The sequence below is a fragment of the Pongo abelii genome, chromosome X, assembly GCF_028885655.2.
Source record: "Pongo abelii isolate AG06213 chromosome X, NHGRI_mPonAbe1-v2.0_pri, whole genome shotgun sequence".
Classification (NCBI taxonomy): domain Eukaryota; kingdom Metazoa; phylum Chordata; class Mammalia; order Primates; family Hominidae; genus Pongo; species Pongo abelii.
In genome coordinates, this window is record NC_072008.2 from 41,832,546 (window position 1) to 41,850,463 (window position 17,918).

At 38.0% G+C, this 17,918-nt stretch overlaps 1 protein-coding gene and 1 non-coding gene across 12 annotated transcripts in view; both read right to left on the bottom strand.

Moving 5' to 3' along the window:
- Window positions 1-17,918, bottom strand: part of CASK (calcium/calmodulin dependent serine protein kinase) — a 400,245-nt gene that overhangs the window by 51,474 nt on the left and 330,853 nt on the right. For all 11 annotated transcript variants that reach the window (XM_009234749.4, XM_054544490.2, XM_054544486.2 and 8 more), the window contains 2 exons: window positions 11,878-12,066; window positions 3,185-3,263 (listed from right to left, as the gene is read on the bottom strand). In XM_009234749.4, the coding sequence (XP_009233024.2) occupies window positions 3,185-3,263; window positions 11,878-12,066 (268 nt within the window). The remainder of the gene's footprint in view (window positions 1-3,184; window positions 3,264-11,877; window positions 12,067-17,918) is intronic.
- Window positions 4,434-4,540, bottom strand: LOC112131126 (U6 spliceosomal RNA). Its single transcript, XR_002913271.1, has one exon. It is a non-coding gene; the product is annotated as a U6 spliceosomal RNA (small nuclear RNA).

Below are 17,918 nucleotides of genomic sequence, written 5' to 3' on the forward strand. Positions count from 1 at the left end.
CCCATTCACAATTGCTACAAAGAGAATAAAATACCTAAGAATCCAACTTACAAGGGATGTGAAGGACCTCTTCAAGGAGAACTACAAACCACTGCTCAACGAAATAAATGAGGACACAAACAAATGGAAGAATACTCCATGCTCATGGATAGGAAGAATCAATATCGTGAAAATGGCTATACTGCCCAAAGTAATTTATAGATTCAATGCCATCCCCATCAAGCTACCAATGACTTTCTTCACAGAATTGGAAAAAACTACTTTAAAGTTCACATGGAACCAAAAAAGAGCTTGCATTGCCAAGACAATCCTAAGCAAAAAGAACAAAGCTGGAGGCATCACACTACCTGACTTCAAACTATACTACAAGGCTACAGTAACCAAAACAGCATGGTATTCATACCAAAACAGAGATATAGACCAATGGAACAGAACAGAGGCCTCAGAAATGATGCCACACATCTACAACCATCTGATCTTTGACAAACCTGATAAAAACATGAAATGGGGAAAGGATTCTCTATTTAATAAATGGTGCTGGGAAAACTGGCTAGCCATATGTAGAAAGCTGAAACTGGATCCCTTCCTTACACCTTACACAAAAACTAATTCAAGATGGATTAAAGACTTAAATGTTAGACCTAAAACCATAAAAACCCTGGAAGAAAACCTAGGCAATACCATTCAGGACATAGGCATGGGCAAGGACTTCATGACTAAAACACCAAAAGCAATGGCAACAAAAGCCAAAATAGACAAATGGGATCTAATTAAACTAAAGAGCTTCTGCATGGCAAAAGGAACTACCATCAGAGTGAACAGGCAACCTACAGAATGGGAGAGAATTTTTGCAATCTACCCATCTGACAAAGGCTAATATCCAGAATCTACAAAGAACTTAAACAAATTTACAAGAAGAAAACAAAGAACCCCATCAAAAAGTGAGCAAAGGATTTGAACAGACACTTCTCAAAAGAAGACATCCATGCAGCCAACAGACACCTGAAAAAATGCTCATCATCACTGGTCATCAGAGAGATGCAAATCAAAACTACAATGAGATAGCATCTCATGCCAGTTAGAATGGTGATCATTAAAAAGTCAGGAAACAATAGATGCTGGAGAGGAAGTGGAGAAATAGGAACACTTATACACTGTTGGTGGGAGTGTAAACTAGTTCAACCATTCTGGAAGACAGTGTGGCGATTCCTCAAGGACCTAGAACTAGAATTACCATTTGACCCAGCCATCTCATTACTGGGTATATACCTAAAGGATTATAAATCATTCTACTACAAAGACACATGCACACGTATGTTTATTGCAGCACTATTCACAATAGCAAAGACTTGGAACCAACCCAAATGTCCATCAATGATAGACTGGATTAAGAAAATGTGGCACATATACACCATGGAATACTATGCAGCCATAAAAAAGCATGAGTTCATGTCCTTTGCAAGGACATGGATGAAGCTGGAAACCATCATTCTCAGCAAACTATCACAAGGACAGAAAACCAAACACCGCATGTTCTCACTCATAGGTGGGAACTGAACAATGAGATCACTTGGACACAGGGCGGGAACATCACACACTGGGGCCTGTCAGGGGGTGGGGGGCTGGGGGAGGGATAGCATTAGGACAAATACCTAATGTAAATGATGAGTTGATGGGTGCAACAAACCAACATGGCACATGTATACCTATGTATCAAACCTGCATGTTGTGCACATGTACCCTAGAACTTAAAGTATAATAAAAAACAAAAAAGAAAATAAAAAAAAAAGAAATGATATTGTGGCTTTACTGAACATATAAAAATTATTAAAAATAGCAAACAAAAAACACATACTGGAATCTAAAACCAAATATCCTCCTGTGGGAGTGCTGCACACCCTCTACGCCTATAAAGATTCCTCTGAAAGCAGCAATGATGCCAGACATCATGTTGTGTACACAGTGGTCTCCTCTTATTCTCAAGAGCAGAATAAGGCACTAAAATGCTTTGAGTGTTACTTCTCGCTCTCTGGGGGTAAGGAAAGAGGTGTTAAGCACAAAAATAACCCTATCTCAAAGACAGAGTGTCTGCCAGAAAAATCATTTTTGGAACATCCTCTAAATACTAGTGCATATAACTCAATCCTTTCAAAGAAAAAGCCTAAATCCACATGTCCAAGCCCTGCCCATCCTTGAGAGTTAACTTTGAAGATGCACCTTCTTAAAAAATCATTCTTCGAGCTGGGCAGGGTAGCTCATGCCTATAATCCCAGCACTTTGGGAGGAGGCAGGCAGATTGCTTGAGTTCAAGAATTGGAGACCAGCCTGGGCAACATGGTAAAACCCCATTTCTACAAAAATATCAAAAGTTAGCCAGGCATGGTGGTGTGCGCCTGTGGTCTCAGCTACTCAGGAGGCTGAGGTGGGAGGATTACTTGAGCTCGGGAGGAGAGGTTGCAGTGAGCCAAGATTGTGCCATTGCACAGCCTGGGTGACTGAGCCAGACCTTGTCTCAAAGAAAACCCCCACATCATTCTTTGTCTATTCCAGTTCTTAGTGAATTCTCTCCACAGAATGACTGCACTCACCATGGCAGGTATTAATAATTTAATCATCGATTTGACATCTCTTACCATTTAATTTTTGTATTATTTAACTCTATGATGTCCTAATTTATAAATAGCATATCTAATTCCTAAATGAATGAGAGAATACTTCTTAAATGGTTATTTATTTACATATATCTTTTACTCTAGAACAGATGTCTCTCCTACATCGTGAGGCCCAGTGTAATAATTTGCTTTATCTCCCGTGGTCCCCATAAGTAGTAATCTAATACAGAGATGCTCTGGCTAACAGAACTCTAATATACTCTCCCTTCATTATCTACATGCTGGAGCATGTGCAGATGAATAAGAAACAATGGAGGCCAATAATGATTAAAATCAAAGATGATTTTAAAAGATTCTTTATATGTATCCTTTATACTTTCTTAGCTGGGTGTGATGGCATGCAACTGTGGAAAGCTGAGACGGGAGGATTGCTTGCACTTAGGAGCTCAAGACCAGTCTGGGCAACATAGTGAGATCCCATCTCAAAAACAAAACAAACAAAAACATTTTTTTCACTAGGCTACAGGGAAAAAAAATTAAGGAAGGCAAAGAAAGAAATATATGAAACTTACCTTGCCTGTGAATCATGCCCCCATGCATAATTCTTGCAACAATACAATGATTTAGTTCATTCATTTTTAAAGTGATTCCCTGTTAAAAAAAAATAAAAAGTTCAGTAAAAGTAGAGTTACTATGACAGTACTTCTTTTAATATTTGTGATTTTACGGTAGATAACTTTAATTACCAAAGTTAAAAAACATTACAGAAAATATGGAAAATGGAGAAGACCATCCAGTATGCCACACACACAAAATTGCTCCATGACAAAAACACTATTTTTGATTTTTTGATTGCTATAGACATATATTTTATATAATGCTTTTAACACACTATTTTCTTTTTTTTTTTTTTTTTGAGACAGAGTGTCATTCTGTCACCCAGGCTGGAGTGCAGTGGCACGATCGCAGCTTACTGCTACCTCCACCTCCAGGGTTCAAGTAATTCTCCTGCTTCAGCCTCCTGAATAGCTGGGATTAAAGGTCCCTGCCACCATGCCAGGCTAATTTTTGTATTTTTAGTAGAGACGAGGGTAAGGAAAGAGATGGTTCACTATGTCGGCCAGGCTGTTTTCAAACTGCCAACCTCAAGTGATCCACCTGCTTTGGCCTCCCAAAGTGCTGGCATTACAGGTGTGAGTCACCATGCCTGGCCGATAGTGCTTTTAAATCTTCTAATTATGATTATTTTCCCTGTTGCTCCATTTTTAATGTTGCCTATTATTTTTTTAAAACAGTTTATTGATATATAATTGACATACACATATTTAAAGTGTACAATTTGATAAGTCTGACATATGTATAAAACTATGGCCACAATCAGGATAGTGATATATCTATCATTCCCAAAAATTTCCTCATGCTCGTTGGTAATATTCTCCCATCCCTCCATACCCTCCCCACCACATCCTTAAGCAACTACTAATGTCACAATCAAAAAGCTGATAATATAGTTGTCGACCAGTCAAAGGCTGATACAGTCAACTTTTGCTGACTACAGATTTGTTTGCACTGTACATAAATGAAATCATACAGTATGAACTCTTTTTTGTTGCTTTTTTCACTCAGCATAATTATTTTGAGATTCCACCATGATGTTGCATGTATCAGTAGTTCGTTCTTTGTTCTTGCTGAGTGGTATTCCATTGTATGGACATATCAGTATATCCACTCACCCACTGAATTGTTTCCTGGTTTGGGCTATTATAAGTAAAGCTGTATTCCTGGGTTAATCACTATTTGATCATAACATATATATATTTTAAAGATCTGGAACACTTCATGCATTTGTATGTCATCCTTATACAGAGGCCATGATAGTATTTTCTGTACTGTTTGTGTTTTAGTATATGTGCTGCTGAAGTGAGAACATATTAACCTTTTCATATATTGTTGGATTTGCTTTGCTAAGATTTTGTTTAGAATTTTTACATCTATATTCATGAGGAATACTAGTCTATAGTTTTCTTTCTTTGTAATGTCTTAACTAGTTTTGGTATCAGGGTAATGCTGGCTTTCTAGAATGAGCTGGGAAAAATTCCTTTTTTTTCAATGTTTTGGAAAGAGTTTGTATAGAATTGGTATTATTTCTCCATTGTATGTTTGACAGAATTTACCAGTGAAGCCATCTTGACCTGGAGTTTTCTTTGAGGAATAGTTTTTAACTACAAATTCAATTTTCAAATAGTATAGGGCAATTCAGTTTATTCCTTCTTAAATGAGCTTTAGTAGTTTCTGTCTCCCAGGGAATTTTTCCATTTTATCTAAGTTGTTGAATTTATTGGCATAAATCTATTTCTTTATCATCTTTTTTATATCTGTAGACTCTGTAGTGATGCCCCTTCTCTCATGCCTGATGTTGGTAATTCATGTCTTTTTTTTCCCCGTGATTGTATAGCCATTTTTCCACATCAGTCTGATCTTTCCAAAGAAAAAGTATTTTTTGTTTAATTGATACTCCATTGCTTTCTGCTATTTCATTAATTTCCACTTTGATCTTTATTATTTCTTCTCTTCTACTCATTTTGGGTTTAATTTACTCCTTTTTGCCCTAGTTACTTTTAAGGTATAAGCTGAAGTCATTGATTTGAGATGTTTCTTCTTTTCTAATATAGGTGTTTAATGGTACATATTTCTCCCTAAGTACTGCTTTAGTGGCATCCTGCAAATTCTGACATACTGCGGTTCATTTTAATTCATTACAAAATACTTTTTAATTTCCCTTTTGATTTCCTCTTTAATCCATGGGTTACTTAGAATTATGTTATTTAGTTTTCAAGTACTTGGCGATTTCTCTCTCTCTGTTATTCATGTGTAATTTAATCCCAGTGTGGTCTGAGAATATACTTTGATATCAGTAAAGCTACTCCAGCTACCTTTTGATTAATGTTATCACAGTATATCTTTTTCTATCTTCTTACTTTTTTTTTTTTTTTTTTTTTTTAAGAGATGAAGTCTCACACTGTCACCCAGGCTGGAGCACAGTGGTGCAATCATAGCCCACTGCATCCTCGAACTCCTGGGCTCAAGTGATCCTCCTGCCTCAGCCTCCCAAGTAGCTGGAACTACAGGCATGCACCACCAAACCTGGCTTCTACCTTTTTACTTTGAAACTATTCTTTGTGTATAAAGTGCATGTTTTACAAGTAGAATATGATGATTGATACAGTCTGGTATAAATATATATTCTTGCTATTTGACTTCTATTTGTTCCACCTGTTCTATGTTATCTTTTTCTGCCTTTCTTTGTATTATTTTTTATTCTGTTTTCTCTCCTGTGTTTTCTCTCACAACTCTTCATTTTGTTGTTTTAGTGGTTGCATTAGGGTTTATAGCATCTATCTTAACTTGTCAGTGTACCTTCAAGTGATATTATACCACTTCACATATAACACTTATCCCCCCTACATCATATAAGAGCCTTACAATAGTATATCGTACTTCTATGTCTTTCTTCCTGACCTTTGTGCTACTGTTGTCATACATTTTATTTTTCCATATACTATAAACTCTAAAACACATTGTTATTTTTGTTTAAATTGCCAATTATAAGAGATTGAAGTAATAAGAAAAAGAACTTACAGATTTACCCATATAGCTATCATTTCCAGTGCCCTTTATTCCCTTTTTATAGATTCAGATTTCAATCTGTTATCATTTTCCTTCTGCCTGAAGAATGTCCTAAATATACTGTGGGTCTTATAGTGTGGGTCTGCTGAATTCTTTCAGCTTTGGTATGTCTGAAGACATTTTTATTTTGCCTTCTTGTTCTTGAAGGATACTTCTGCTTGGTTTAGAATTCTAAGTTGAGAAATGTTTGTTTTTAGTACTTTATGACACTGTTCTTGTTTGTACTGCTTCCGATAAGACATTGATGTCATCCCTAAGTTTGTTCCTCTGTGTGTAAAATTTCTTTTTTCTTTCTTTCTTTCTTTTTTTTTTTTTTTGAGATGGAGTCTCGCTCTGTCACCCAGGCTGGAGTGCGGTGGCACGATGTCTTGGCTCACTCCAACCTCCGCCTACCAGGCTCAAGCAATTCTCCTACCTCTGTCTCCCAATTTCTTTCTTTTTTTTTTTGTTTTTTTTTTTTTTTTTTGGTCTGTTTCTCAGATTTTCTCTTTGTCATAGGTTCTAAGCAGTTTGATTATGATGTAGCTTGGTATTGTTTTCTTCATGTTTCTTGTGCTTGGGGTTTACCACGGTGTTTGGATCTGTGGGTTTATAGTTTTCATCAAGTTTGGAATGTTTTCAGTCATTATTTCTTCAAACATTTCTTCTTTCTTTTCCTCTCTTCTTCATGAACTCCAATTAACCATGTATTAGGCTGACTGAAGTTGTTCCACAGCTCAGTGATGCTCTTTTCATCTTTAAAAATTCTTTTTCTTGCTGTGTTTCATTTTGGATAGTTTTTATTGCTCTGTCTTCAAGTTCACTAATCTCTTCTGAAATGTCTAATCTGCCATTAATCCCATAGTGTATTTTCCTGCTAATTCTATTATCTGTCAGTTCTATGTCATTTTTGATTGATTATTCTCCATATTATAGGTCACACTTTCTGGTCTTTTTACATGCCTAGTAATCTTTGATTAGATGTCATACATTGTGAATTTGTTGCATAGTTGATGTTTTTGTATTCCTAAAAATATTCTTATGTTTTGTTCTGAGACTTAGATCAGTTACTCGGACATAGTTTGATCCTTTGGGTCTTGTGTTCATGATCCATTAGGCAGGTCTGGAGCAGTTGTCAGTTTGGGGCTAATTACTTCTCATTACAGAGATAAGACTTCCCTGAGCACTCTACACAATGAGCCATGAATTAGAAATTTTTCTAGTCTGACTGGTGGGAACAGGTAATGCAGGCGCTGTTCCTTCCAATCCTTTTGGATGTTTTTTTTTTCCATCCAAAGTGGAGAGTGTTGGGGAGTTTCTCAGTGTTGGGAAATTTCCCATTAGACATGCACTGATCGATACTCTGCTGAATACTTGAGGGAGATCCTCTACAGATCTGAGGTTCTCTCTGTATGCAGCTCTCTCCTCTTCAGTACTCTGTCCTATGAACTCTAGTTGCTTTGGTCACCCCAGACTCTCAGCTCTGTCCCCTCAATTTAGGGAGTCTGCCTACTCTGCCTTAGTTCCCCTCCCTGTGCTGTGGCCTGGAAACTCTCTCAAGGCAGCATGGTGGGGCATTCATATGGGTCACCTTGTTTCCTGTCTCATAAGAGATCACTGTCCTTAGTTGCCTGATGTCTAATGTCTTGAAAACTGTTCTTTCATGAGATTTTGTTTCTTATATGTTGGGTTGTTTCAAATGAGAGGATAAATCTGGTCCCGGTTACTCTATCTTGGCCAGAAATGAAAGTTCTACAGTCACATTTAATGCCAGAATACTATTCTACAGAGTAGATTACTTTTTGTTTTCTGATTATCCACTATTAAAAAAAACAAGCATTCATAAACATATTTTTTGCACTAGATCTGGTTAATCCTAAGAATCACACAGGGAAATTTTAAATAATGCTGACTCTTAAACCCACTCTTTAGATTTAAGCTCAGGAGGCCCTGAATGGAGCCCGGAAATCTGTACTTTTTAACAGGCTCTCTTGCTGGAAAGTGGCCTTGAATTTGAGATGGTTAAGGGTAGGGACTCTGTCTTTTATTTTTCACTAGAGAATAACACTGTCAGAAAGCTTGATAAAAATATCTGAAACTTTATACTCTAAACTTAATTTGTACCATTCCACAAACTATAACTTTGCATGGTTCCTATTTTGCAGTTTTCAAAAGTGGTAGGCGAGCAATGTGAAAAACTGGTTTATCAAAATGTTTCCAGTCCTAAGATTCAATTGTAATATTCAAGTTTCATTTCCAACTTGTACATTCAATCAGCTTGTACGGTTACTAAGAAAAGCGTTCCTGGAAAAATGCTGTAAATTAGTGTGTAAGTCAAATCTAATTTCATAAGGGAAATGATAGTACAATAGAGGTTCCACCCTTGAAACTAATAGATTTATGTATTCATTCAACTAACATTAACGTGAATTTACTATGAGGCAGGCACTCTGCTAGGTACAGTGGCAAATGAGACAAAAAGGGTCTCTCATGGCCAGGAGAAGTTCACCTCAAACCAACTGTAGTTAACATTTATTATTCTGTAGGTCCCAAACATTTCTCTGTAGAGAGGAACTGATTCACGTTCTCTCTGTTTCCAAGTTCACAAATTCTAGGGAAGGCATTGGCATAGCTTGGGTTAGGTGCCTACTCCTGAACCTACCAGCTTGAGGGGAGATATTAGGAAGGTTATACTCCTGGCCTTTCCCTGTTTATATAAGCCTTTCCTCTATTTTGTAAGCTAGTTCAAGCTTGATTTTTGTCACTTGCAACTATGGGAATTCCAATCAATAAAAAAAATAATTATGAGTATGATGCTACAAATGGGAAAACAGAGGTGTGTAACAGGAGTATGCCACCCTTGAGGAATGGACACATTGCACAGGGTCTGAAAAACAAAATAGATCATATAGGAATATCCTGCACAGTAACATAATGCTTTGAATAAGACAACTAAGAAAGCAAATAAAGTTGTATTAAATGCATTAGAGATTTACACTGTATTATTGAAAATATATATTTTATATTTCACATAAAATAATTCCTGTTTTCATGGAAACCCATCAAAAGGAGAAGAAATATACATCTTCACTAGGATCACCGAAGACAGAAAAGCTTTTGGAAGGAGACTTTTACGGGAGACTCAAGACCATTTTATGCTTTCTGAAAAAGTAACTCAGGGATGTAGTTTTATGCTTTTATTCAGTCTATGTTTCTTTTTTCTTTTCTTTTCTTTTTTTTTTGAAACGGAGTCTCACTCTGTTGCCCAGGCTGGTGTGCAGTGGTGCGATCTCGGCTCACTGCAACCTCCGCCTCCCGGGTTCAAGCGATTCTTCTGCCTCAGCCTCCTGAGTAGCTAGGATTACAGGCACCTGCCACCACACCTGGCTAATTTTTGTATTTTTAGTAGAGATGGGGTTTTACCATACTGGCCACGCTGGTCTCGAACTCCTGACCTCGTGATCCGCCCGCCTCGTCCTCCCAAAGTGCTGGGATTACAGGTGTGAGCCACTGCACCGGGCCAATTCAGTTTTTGTTTCTATGTAGTGAGTCTTCATACAAACAATCAAGCAGCTGTCATTGGACTGCTTGAGAACATAATGATCCCAAGACACTCTGAGGCCTCCTTCTTGTGGTCCCTTCTACCTTCTTGCCTGCTTTGCCTGGATGAACATCACCCCTTCTTCCTGCCTCTCCAACACAGCTTTCTCTCCTCTCCAGCTCTGTCATAACTGGGCTTGTTAAGTAAACCGTGCTAAGCTACAAATTTACTTGTTTAATGTAGCCAGCCCTGTGGAACATGAGCTCTAGTGAGGGGCAGTGTCTTAGCTGACAATAGATCACTGGCATCTAATAAGAGTGATTTGCACTTAGTAGGGACTTCAAAAATATTTGGTGAATAAATGAATGAATATATAAAATGAATGAATGGAATATTAGACTTTCAGAGCTAGGTGGGATCTTGGGGATCATTCATTTAGTCAACTATGCTTTTAGAGATGAGCCAACTGAGGTACACTGACATGAAGTGATTTGCCCAAGACACCCAAAACCTGCTGTAGCCTATGCTCTTAAGCCAAAGAGTTGCCTGGACAGTACCAGAAGGGGTGAGGTGATCTGCATGCCCCTCATGTGCTGCAAGATAATATTGTATAACTGGCAAAGATTACTAAATGAGGATTAGGACCAGAAATGTCTAAGCTGAGGGCTCTCCAAAAATCATGGTCATAGAATCACTGCTATAACTTTTCCCTTAATCTAAAAGGCAACTTTTAGAAGTAGGTAATTTGTTTTCCTATATCCTAATATCCCTTTTCTATGCTCTGAGGAAAAAGATATAAATGCATAAATTTGAATTTTTTTCCTCTTCTAAAGATATGGTTTCTCCTCCAACTTGGAGCTTATCCAATGTTCCCTGTCTCAACGTCCATTCAGTTTTAGAAGCCTAAAGCTTAAGGGCTGTCCTTGATCCTTGCTTCTCCCTCAGTTCCATTGTCAATCCATTGTTAAGGCTTACTGATTTTACTTACTCTTTCATTATTTCTTAAATGTGTTCACTTCTTTCCATCTTGACATCCATCCCTCAAGTTCAGAGTTCCATCATATCTGCCCTGCACTGCTGCAATAACAGCCTCTTAACTGGTTTCTGTACATCCACTCTTGATCCCTCTCATACATTCTCTAGAGTGATATTTCTAAAACAAAAATCTGATATTATCCCCCCTTGCTTGAAAGTCTTCAATAGCCTCCCATTGTTTTTAAGATAATGAACATAATCCTTAACATGTCTTCCAACACTTGTATGATTCTGTTCCAGCCACTCACCTTGCTGTCTGCAGTTCAGCCATGGTGCCTTCTTTCCATTGGGAAACTATGATAAGAGCCTTTTTACTACCAGGTTTACACATGTGCTATTTGGTTTGCCTGAATGGTATTCCCCTGCTTCCCCTCACACCCCTTGCTCTGTTCAGTTAACATCAAGGAGCCTTTCCTTGATCTTCTCAGTCTATGAGAATTCTATGAGAATGACGAAGCAAGGTTCAGCATCAATTCTCTTCCAACTCTACTCCCAAGCACTGAGTAAATTGATTCATATTAAGTAGGTAGCTGGGAATGGAAGAAATTTATTTCAGCAATGTTACTCAATTCTTTGAATGCCCCCTGAATTAATCTTCCTCTAATTTTGTTGAAGGCAAAAGATCTGAAAACTATAAGATTTATAAAAGGATGATTTTTACAATGTTACTAGACATTCACTTTCTCAATACCAATACCAATATTTCAAATTGTCCCTTTCTTTGCTGCCCCAGAGGTTTTTACACCCTGGAAGAATGTTACAGTATGTTCCCCTTTTTTTGGTTGAAGGGCAATTGTGAAAGGAGAGGTGAGAAAGAGAACCGGAATGCTTAAGACATAGTTTCAGGCAGAACAATTCTAGAAGAGAAGGGCAGTGGGGAACTGAAGATCTGGAAACTGATTTCTTTAAAACTATCCATGTCTTCCTTCCCTCCCCAACTCCTAGTAGCATAGGTTGAAGTTAGCTGATCTAACTCATGCTGGGATTTTATGAGAGTATTGAAAACTTTCTTTTCCTACTTACCATTGGTTCATCTGTGTTCTTTTGGAACTGTACCAGCCGAACTCTGGTCACATTCTCCATATCCATGTCTCCGTTAGCACTTTCTGGAGAATCGCCGTTTAAATAGGGAGAGGTGGGAGGAGGTGTGACCCTCAATGCTTCATCACTGTAAACTTCATGTGCCACTACGTCATGAGTCTGAAGTAAGGCCTAGTGTTTTATGAAGAAAAAAATTATTAATAACATTACTATTTCAGTAGAAATTTATTTTATTTATTTATTTATTTTGAGACAGGGTCTCACTCTGTCACCCAGGGTGGAGTGCAGTGGTGAGATCTCAGCTCACTGCAGGCTTCATCTCCTGGGCTCAAGCGATCCTTCCTTTGCAGCCTTCTGTGTAGCTGGGACCACAGGTGCATGCCACCACACCTGGCTAATTTTTAAATGTTTTCTTTGTAGACATGGGGCTGACAAATTTATTCTATAAACATATTTCATTCTTTTCCTCTCAAAGGTATCATTCATCTAAAGAGAATATAAAATGTGTAATATCAACATCCAACTATCTCAATTTTTTTGTGACAAACAATCATGATAAATAGATTTTTTAAAACATAAGTGAATAAATGAGTGAATCAATAAAGAGATATGTTTGATGATTATCTGGGTCAGAGGTGTTATCAACTAACTTGTTCAAATGAAGGAAGACGGTACAATTTCAAATAATTTAGCTAAAAGAATCATCTACAAATAGAGTTGGCAAATTTGTGCTGGGGCTTAGAATTGAAACAAATTTAAAAAGAAATGGTGCAATAATTGGAGTATTGAGCAAGTATCTTTCATCAATGGCATTTACAATGACACTTTTATATAACCCAAAGGATGAAAATAATTTATAGCATATGATTTAGAAAAAGAAAAAAAATACACACAGATGTACCTTAAAAACGTAATCTTCCAAAATATCACATATGATATGGAACTCAAACTCTAAACATGTTAAATTTTTTTGTTCATTATATTTTTTGGAGCACTTATTTAAATAAAAAATAAGTTGAGAATTATTATTATGACTTCTTTTTGCAAAGCCTATTAACAAAGAGAAAGTGATTTCTTTGAACTGACATCTCTATTTGTCAGCTTGGTGAACTTCGACAATAAAATGTTCCTTGTTTCCCTAAAAAAGAATGTCCTTCTACTCACCACACTTTTTGTGCCATCATAATAAACTCTTTTTATTAAGCATAAATATTTGAACATTTCTATTTCAAAGAGAATCTATAGCTATCAAAATGTCTGGAGCTTTATACAAAGATTATATTTTCTTATGTGCTAACTATAAATTTGGTTCTATTTTAATTTGGGATCTGTGTGGTAATATCTGCAGATAATGAAATGCAGTTAAAATTGCTTTAAAAATAATAACTCATAGCATCTGAAATTAAGTTATTTTATTAAAAGGCTTAAAAAAGTCATGACTTGGCTATTTAATTTTAAAGGCATGCATACGAAGCAAAAAACAAAGGTAATAATCTGGTAAAATCATAAAGAAGATAATGCTGATTTGTTACCAGTAAAGAATATGCTTTGAGCATTATACACAGTTGGGTTTCTAATGGAAATGGCAGATATTTTCACAATCTCAGAAGGCTGGTCTAAACTGGGATTTGGGTGAGGAGCACCAAGGGGCACTAAGCAATACATAGCTTGAAAGTAGTGCTCCATGATGGCCCTGGGGACCTTAGCTTCCTCACCAGTGCCCTAACTGCACCTTGTACTGGTACTCCTGAGCCCAAGTATAGAGGCTGTGCTATGTGGGCAAATCCCTCTTTTTCTGATTTAACTGTGGTCACGTAAGAAACCAAGATTTAGGGCAAAAAGCAAAAATCAGTAACATAAAAACTGGAACATTTCATTTGCTAAAATTATGTTTGTCATATCACTGCAGCCTTGACCTCTTGGGCTCAAGTGAACCTTCCACCTCAGCCTCCCGAGTAGCTGGGACCACAGGCATGTGCCACAACACCCAGATAATTGTTGTATTTTTTGTAGACACGGGGTTTCACCATGTTGCCCAGGCTGATCTTGAACTCCTGAGCTCATGCAATTCACTCACCCCGGCCTCCCAAAGTGCTGGGATTTCAGGCCTCTACTCATTCTTTTAAATTATATAAGCAAACATTTGTATTTAATGCATTATTTACAAGGAAGGATTAAGCCCACAATCATAAAATAATACCCAAACTGGACTTTAAAAGAAAAATGCTCAAATGATGTCACCAAATAAGGTCATACTCGATATTAACCACAATTTGGCACTGTCAATGACTGCTGCCACAAAATGAAACTTAACATAAAGCTCTAATTCATATCCAAACAGAAAAAGGGAGCCACTTACAGACTATCTTTTTAAAAGCTTAAAAGAGTATGTAAAATAAAAAATAGGGAAACCAAAATTTGAACATTTTTCTTCAAATATGTTAAGACATATGAGTGAGCAGTTGTCACTAAGCTGAAATAGCTGTCAGTTTTAATTACGTAACAATTGTGTAATAGGAAAAAACACTTTCACTTTTTGTACTATAGTAAGGATATGTATAAGACAACTAACATCAGACTGGAGTGGAAAAAATCTGACTATTTAATGTTTCATATTTTACAGCTGCAATAAGCAAAGGAAATGTTCTTTTTAAAAAGTCAGCCTTTCCAATGGAATAACTAAAAAAGTAATCAGTGAGATAATATTCTTTTATGATGACCTCTAAAGATACAGATTTTAGGCCAGGTGTGGTAGCTCATGCCTGTAATCCCAGCACTTTGGGAGGCCAAGGAAGGAGGACTGTTTGAGCTCAGGAGTTCAAGACCAGTCTGGGCAACAAAGTGAGACCCCCGTCTCTACAAAAAATAAAAAAAAGTAGACAGGCATGGTGGTGCATGCCTGTAGTCCCAGCTACTTGGGAGGCTGAGGCAGGAGGATTGCTTTGCCCAGGAGTTGAAGGCTACAGTGAGCTAAGAAGGTGTCACTGCACTCCTGTCTGGGCAATAGAGCAAGACCCCGTCTCTTAAAAAAAAAAAAAACACAGAGTTTTAAAGTCGTTTAAATTTACCCTTATTTCCTCTTCCTTTAGTTACTGTAAATATCTACAAGTATCTGCATTTTCAGTGTTGGGTAATTCAATGTTAAATCCTTATGTTATAATAATCAGAAAGCAAAGAAAAATTCGGATGACTGAGCAAGTAAGTGTGAAATTATAAATATGCCAAGAATAACTCCCAAACCTTGGCGTAATAAAAAAATTGTAAGTATTAACATATTTCCCCTCAGCTATTAATATTTCTTTAAAAATACCAAGATTTTGAAACCATGATTTTAAAAATGCTTCTAAGATAGAAAGCCCCAGCATTTAAAAGCTTATTTAATATAGTATATATATATATCTCTCAGAATTATATTTCCCACATAAGATATTATCCACACATAAGCTTATTTAGGAATGACCAATGAGCTCAACTTAAATTTATTAGAAAACTGATTAGCATTATAAATCAACTGACTTTTAGGAGCATAGGCTTTGGCGCTAGCAAGATCTGGCTTGAACCTCATTGAGGCCACTGACTAGGTGAGTGACCTTAAGCAAGTCTCTTTACCTTGTTAGGGCACAATTTCCTCTCGGAATTGTGAAATGGGTTTAATTACACCAGCTTACATCCCAACCATCAGCAAGTCCTCTTGTATGTAACCATCTCCAACACAGAAACCCCATCTGCCCATGTTCTACCATCCTTACCTTTCTCCAAGCCTCTACAACCTCTCACAACAGCCTTCCAATTGGTCTCCCTAAACTCTTATCCCCCCATAGTCCGTTCTCTACACATCAGCTCCAGCAAAGCACAGATCAGATATTTTCCTGCGTGCCATCACTTAGTGTCATCCTACTGCAATCAGGAGAAAACTGCAGACTCCTTACAATGGCCTGGAAGGCTTTTATTTATTTTTATTTTTTATTTTATTTTTAGATGGAGTCTCGCTCTGCCTCCCAGGCTGGAGTGCAGTGGCGCGATCCCAACTCACTGTAACCTCTGCCTCCTGCATTCAAGAGATTCTCCTGCCTCAGCCTCCTGAGTAGCTGGGACTACAGGCGCCCACCATCATGCCCGGCTAATTTTTGTATTTTTAGTAGAGACAGGTTTCACCATGTTGGCCAGGCTGGTCTCGAACTCCTGACCTCGTGATCCGCCCGCCTTGGCCTCCCAGAATGCTGGGATTACAGGCGTGAGCCACCATGCCTGGCCTTATTTTATATATTAAAAAAATAAATAAATTGGTCTGGCCTCTGCTGACCTCTCTTGGTACAGGAAGTACCACTCTCTCCCTTGTTAACTGTATCTCAGCCACAATGGACTTCTGCTCCTTGAATCTACAAAGCTCTTTCCTGCCTCTGGGCCTTTGCATTTGCTCTTCCCCAAAGGAGTCTCAGCCCAAGTGTCTACTCCTCAGAGGGGCTTTCCCCTGACTATCTAAAGCAGCTCCCACTTTACTATAATCTCTGCACCATTATCCTTTCGTTTCTTCATAGTTATTATTGCCATATGAAATTACCTTGTTAGCTTACTTGCTCATTGTCTACCTCTACCTCTCCTACCTGTCCTCCCACCCCACCTCCACTAGAGTGGAAGTTCCATGAGGGCAGGGATCTTGTTTGTCTTATTCACTACTAGGTCCTTAGTGCCTGGCATAGTGTGCCTGGCATACAGTAGGCATTTACTTATTTGATAAATGAATGAAAATGTCTTTTAAGCACCTAGCTAGGTATTCAATAAATTATAAAAATTGCTTATTATTTCTGAAAATGTTTACTAATAGCAATGCACATATTAACTTCTCTCTGACTTCAGAAAAGCAAAACATATCGAGACTTAGAAGGCAGATAAGCTGTCATACAATGGGCTATATGAGCCGTAATGATTTTGATGAAAAAAAAGGCTCCTATTTGGGTATATGTTAATTTATTTAGCTTACTTCAAATCTGAAAGATCTATTGGTCTCATATGGCCCTATATCATTCTCTGAATTGAGCTGAGTTTACTTAGCAATTTATAGAAAGACATGTCTGTCCAAATTCATTTTTTATTTTTATTTTTTTTTTGAGACAGAGTCTCGCTCTCACCCAGGCTGGAGTGCAGTGGCGTGATCTCGGCTCACTGCAACCTCTGTCTCCCAGGTTCAAGTGATTCTCGTGCCTCAGCCTCTCAAGTAGCTGAGACTACAGGTGTGTGCTACCACGCCAGGCTATTTTTTTTTTTTTTGTATTTTTAGTAGACATGGGGTTTCACCATGTTGGCCAGGCTGGTCTTGAACTCCTGACCTCAAATGATTCTTGTTCCTCAGCCTCACAAAGTGCTGGGATTATAAGCATGAGCCACAGTTCCTGGCATTTTTTACTTTTTGAGACAGGGTCTCGCTCTGTTGCCCAGGCTGAAGTACAGTGGTGCCATCATGGCTCACTTCAGCCTTGACCTCCCAGGCTCATGTGATCCTCCCACCTCAGCCTCGACCTCCCAGGCTCATGTGATCCTCCCATCTCAGCCTCCTAAGTATCTGGGACTACAGGCATGTGCCACCATGTCTGGCTAGTTTATTTTTAATTTTTTGTAGAGATGGGGTCTCCCTATGTTGCCCAGGCTGGTCTTTGACTGCTGGGTTCAAGCAATCCTCCTGCCTTGGCCTTCCAAAATGCTGGGATTACAGGCATGAGCCACTGTGCCTGGTCCAAAATTTATTATATATCTGTTTCTAGCTATGGAACACTGCACAGAGCAGTCAGCCAAGGAGAGGCTAACCTATCTGCAAACGGGCAGGTTCCTAATCTATTCAATGTTTTACTGATAACTTACTATGTGCCCTATACATGATAGACACTATGGAGCAACTAATAATAGGTATCAGATAACATCTATTAGGCATTAAGCATATGTCAAGCATTGTGCTACGCACAGTAGATATATCAGCTACTTAATTCTTATTCTGACTCCACGAGGTTGGCTCAGAGTCAGAGTTCATA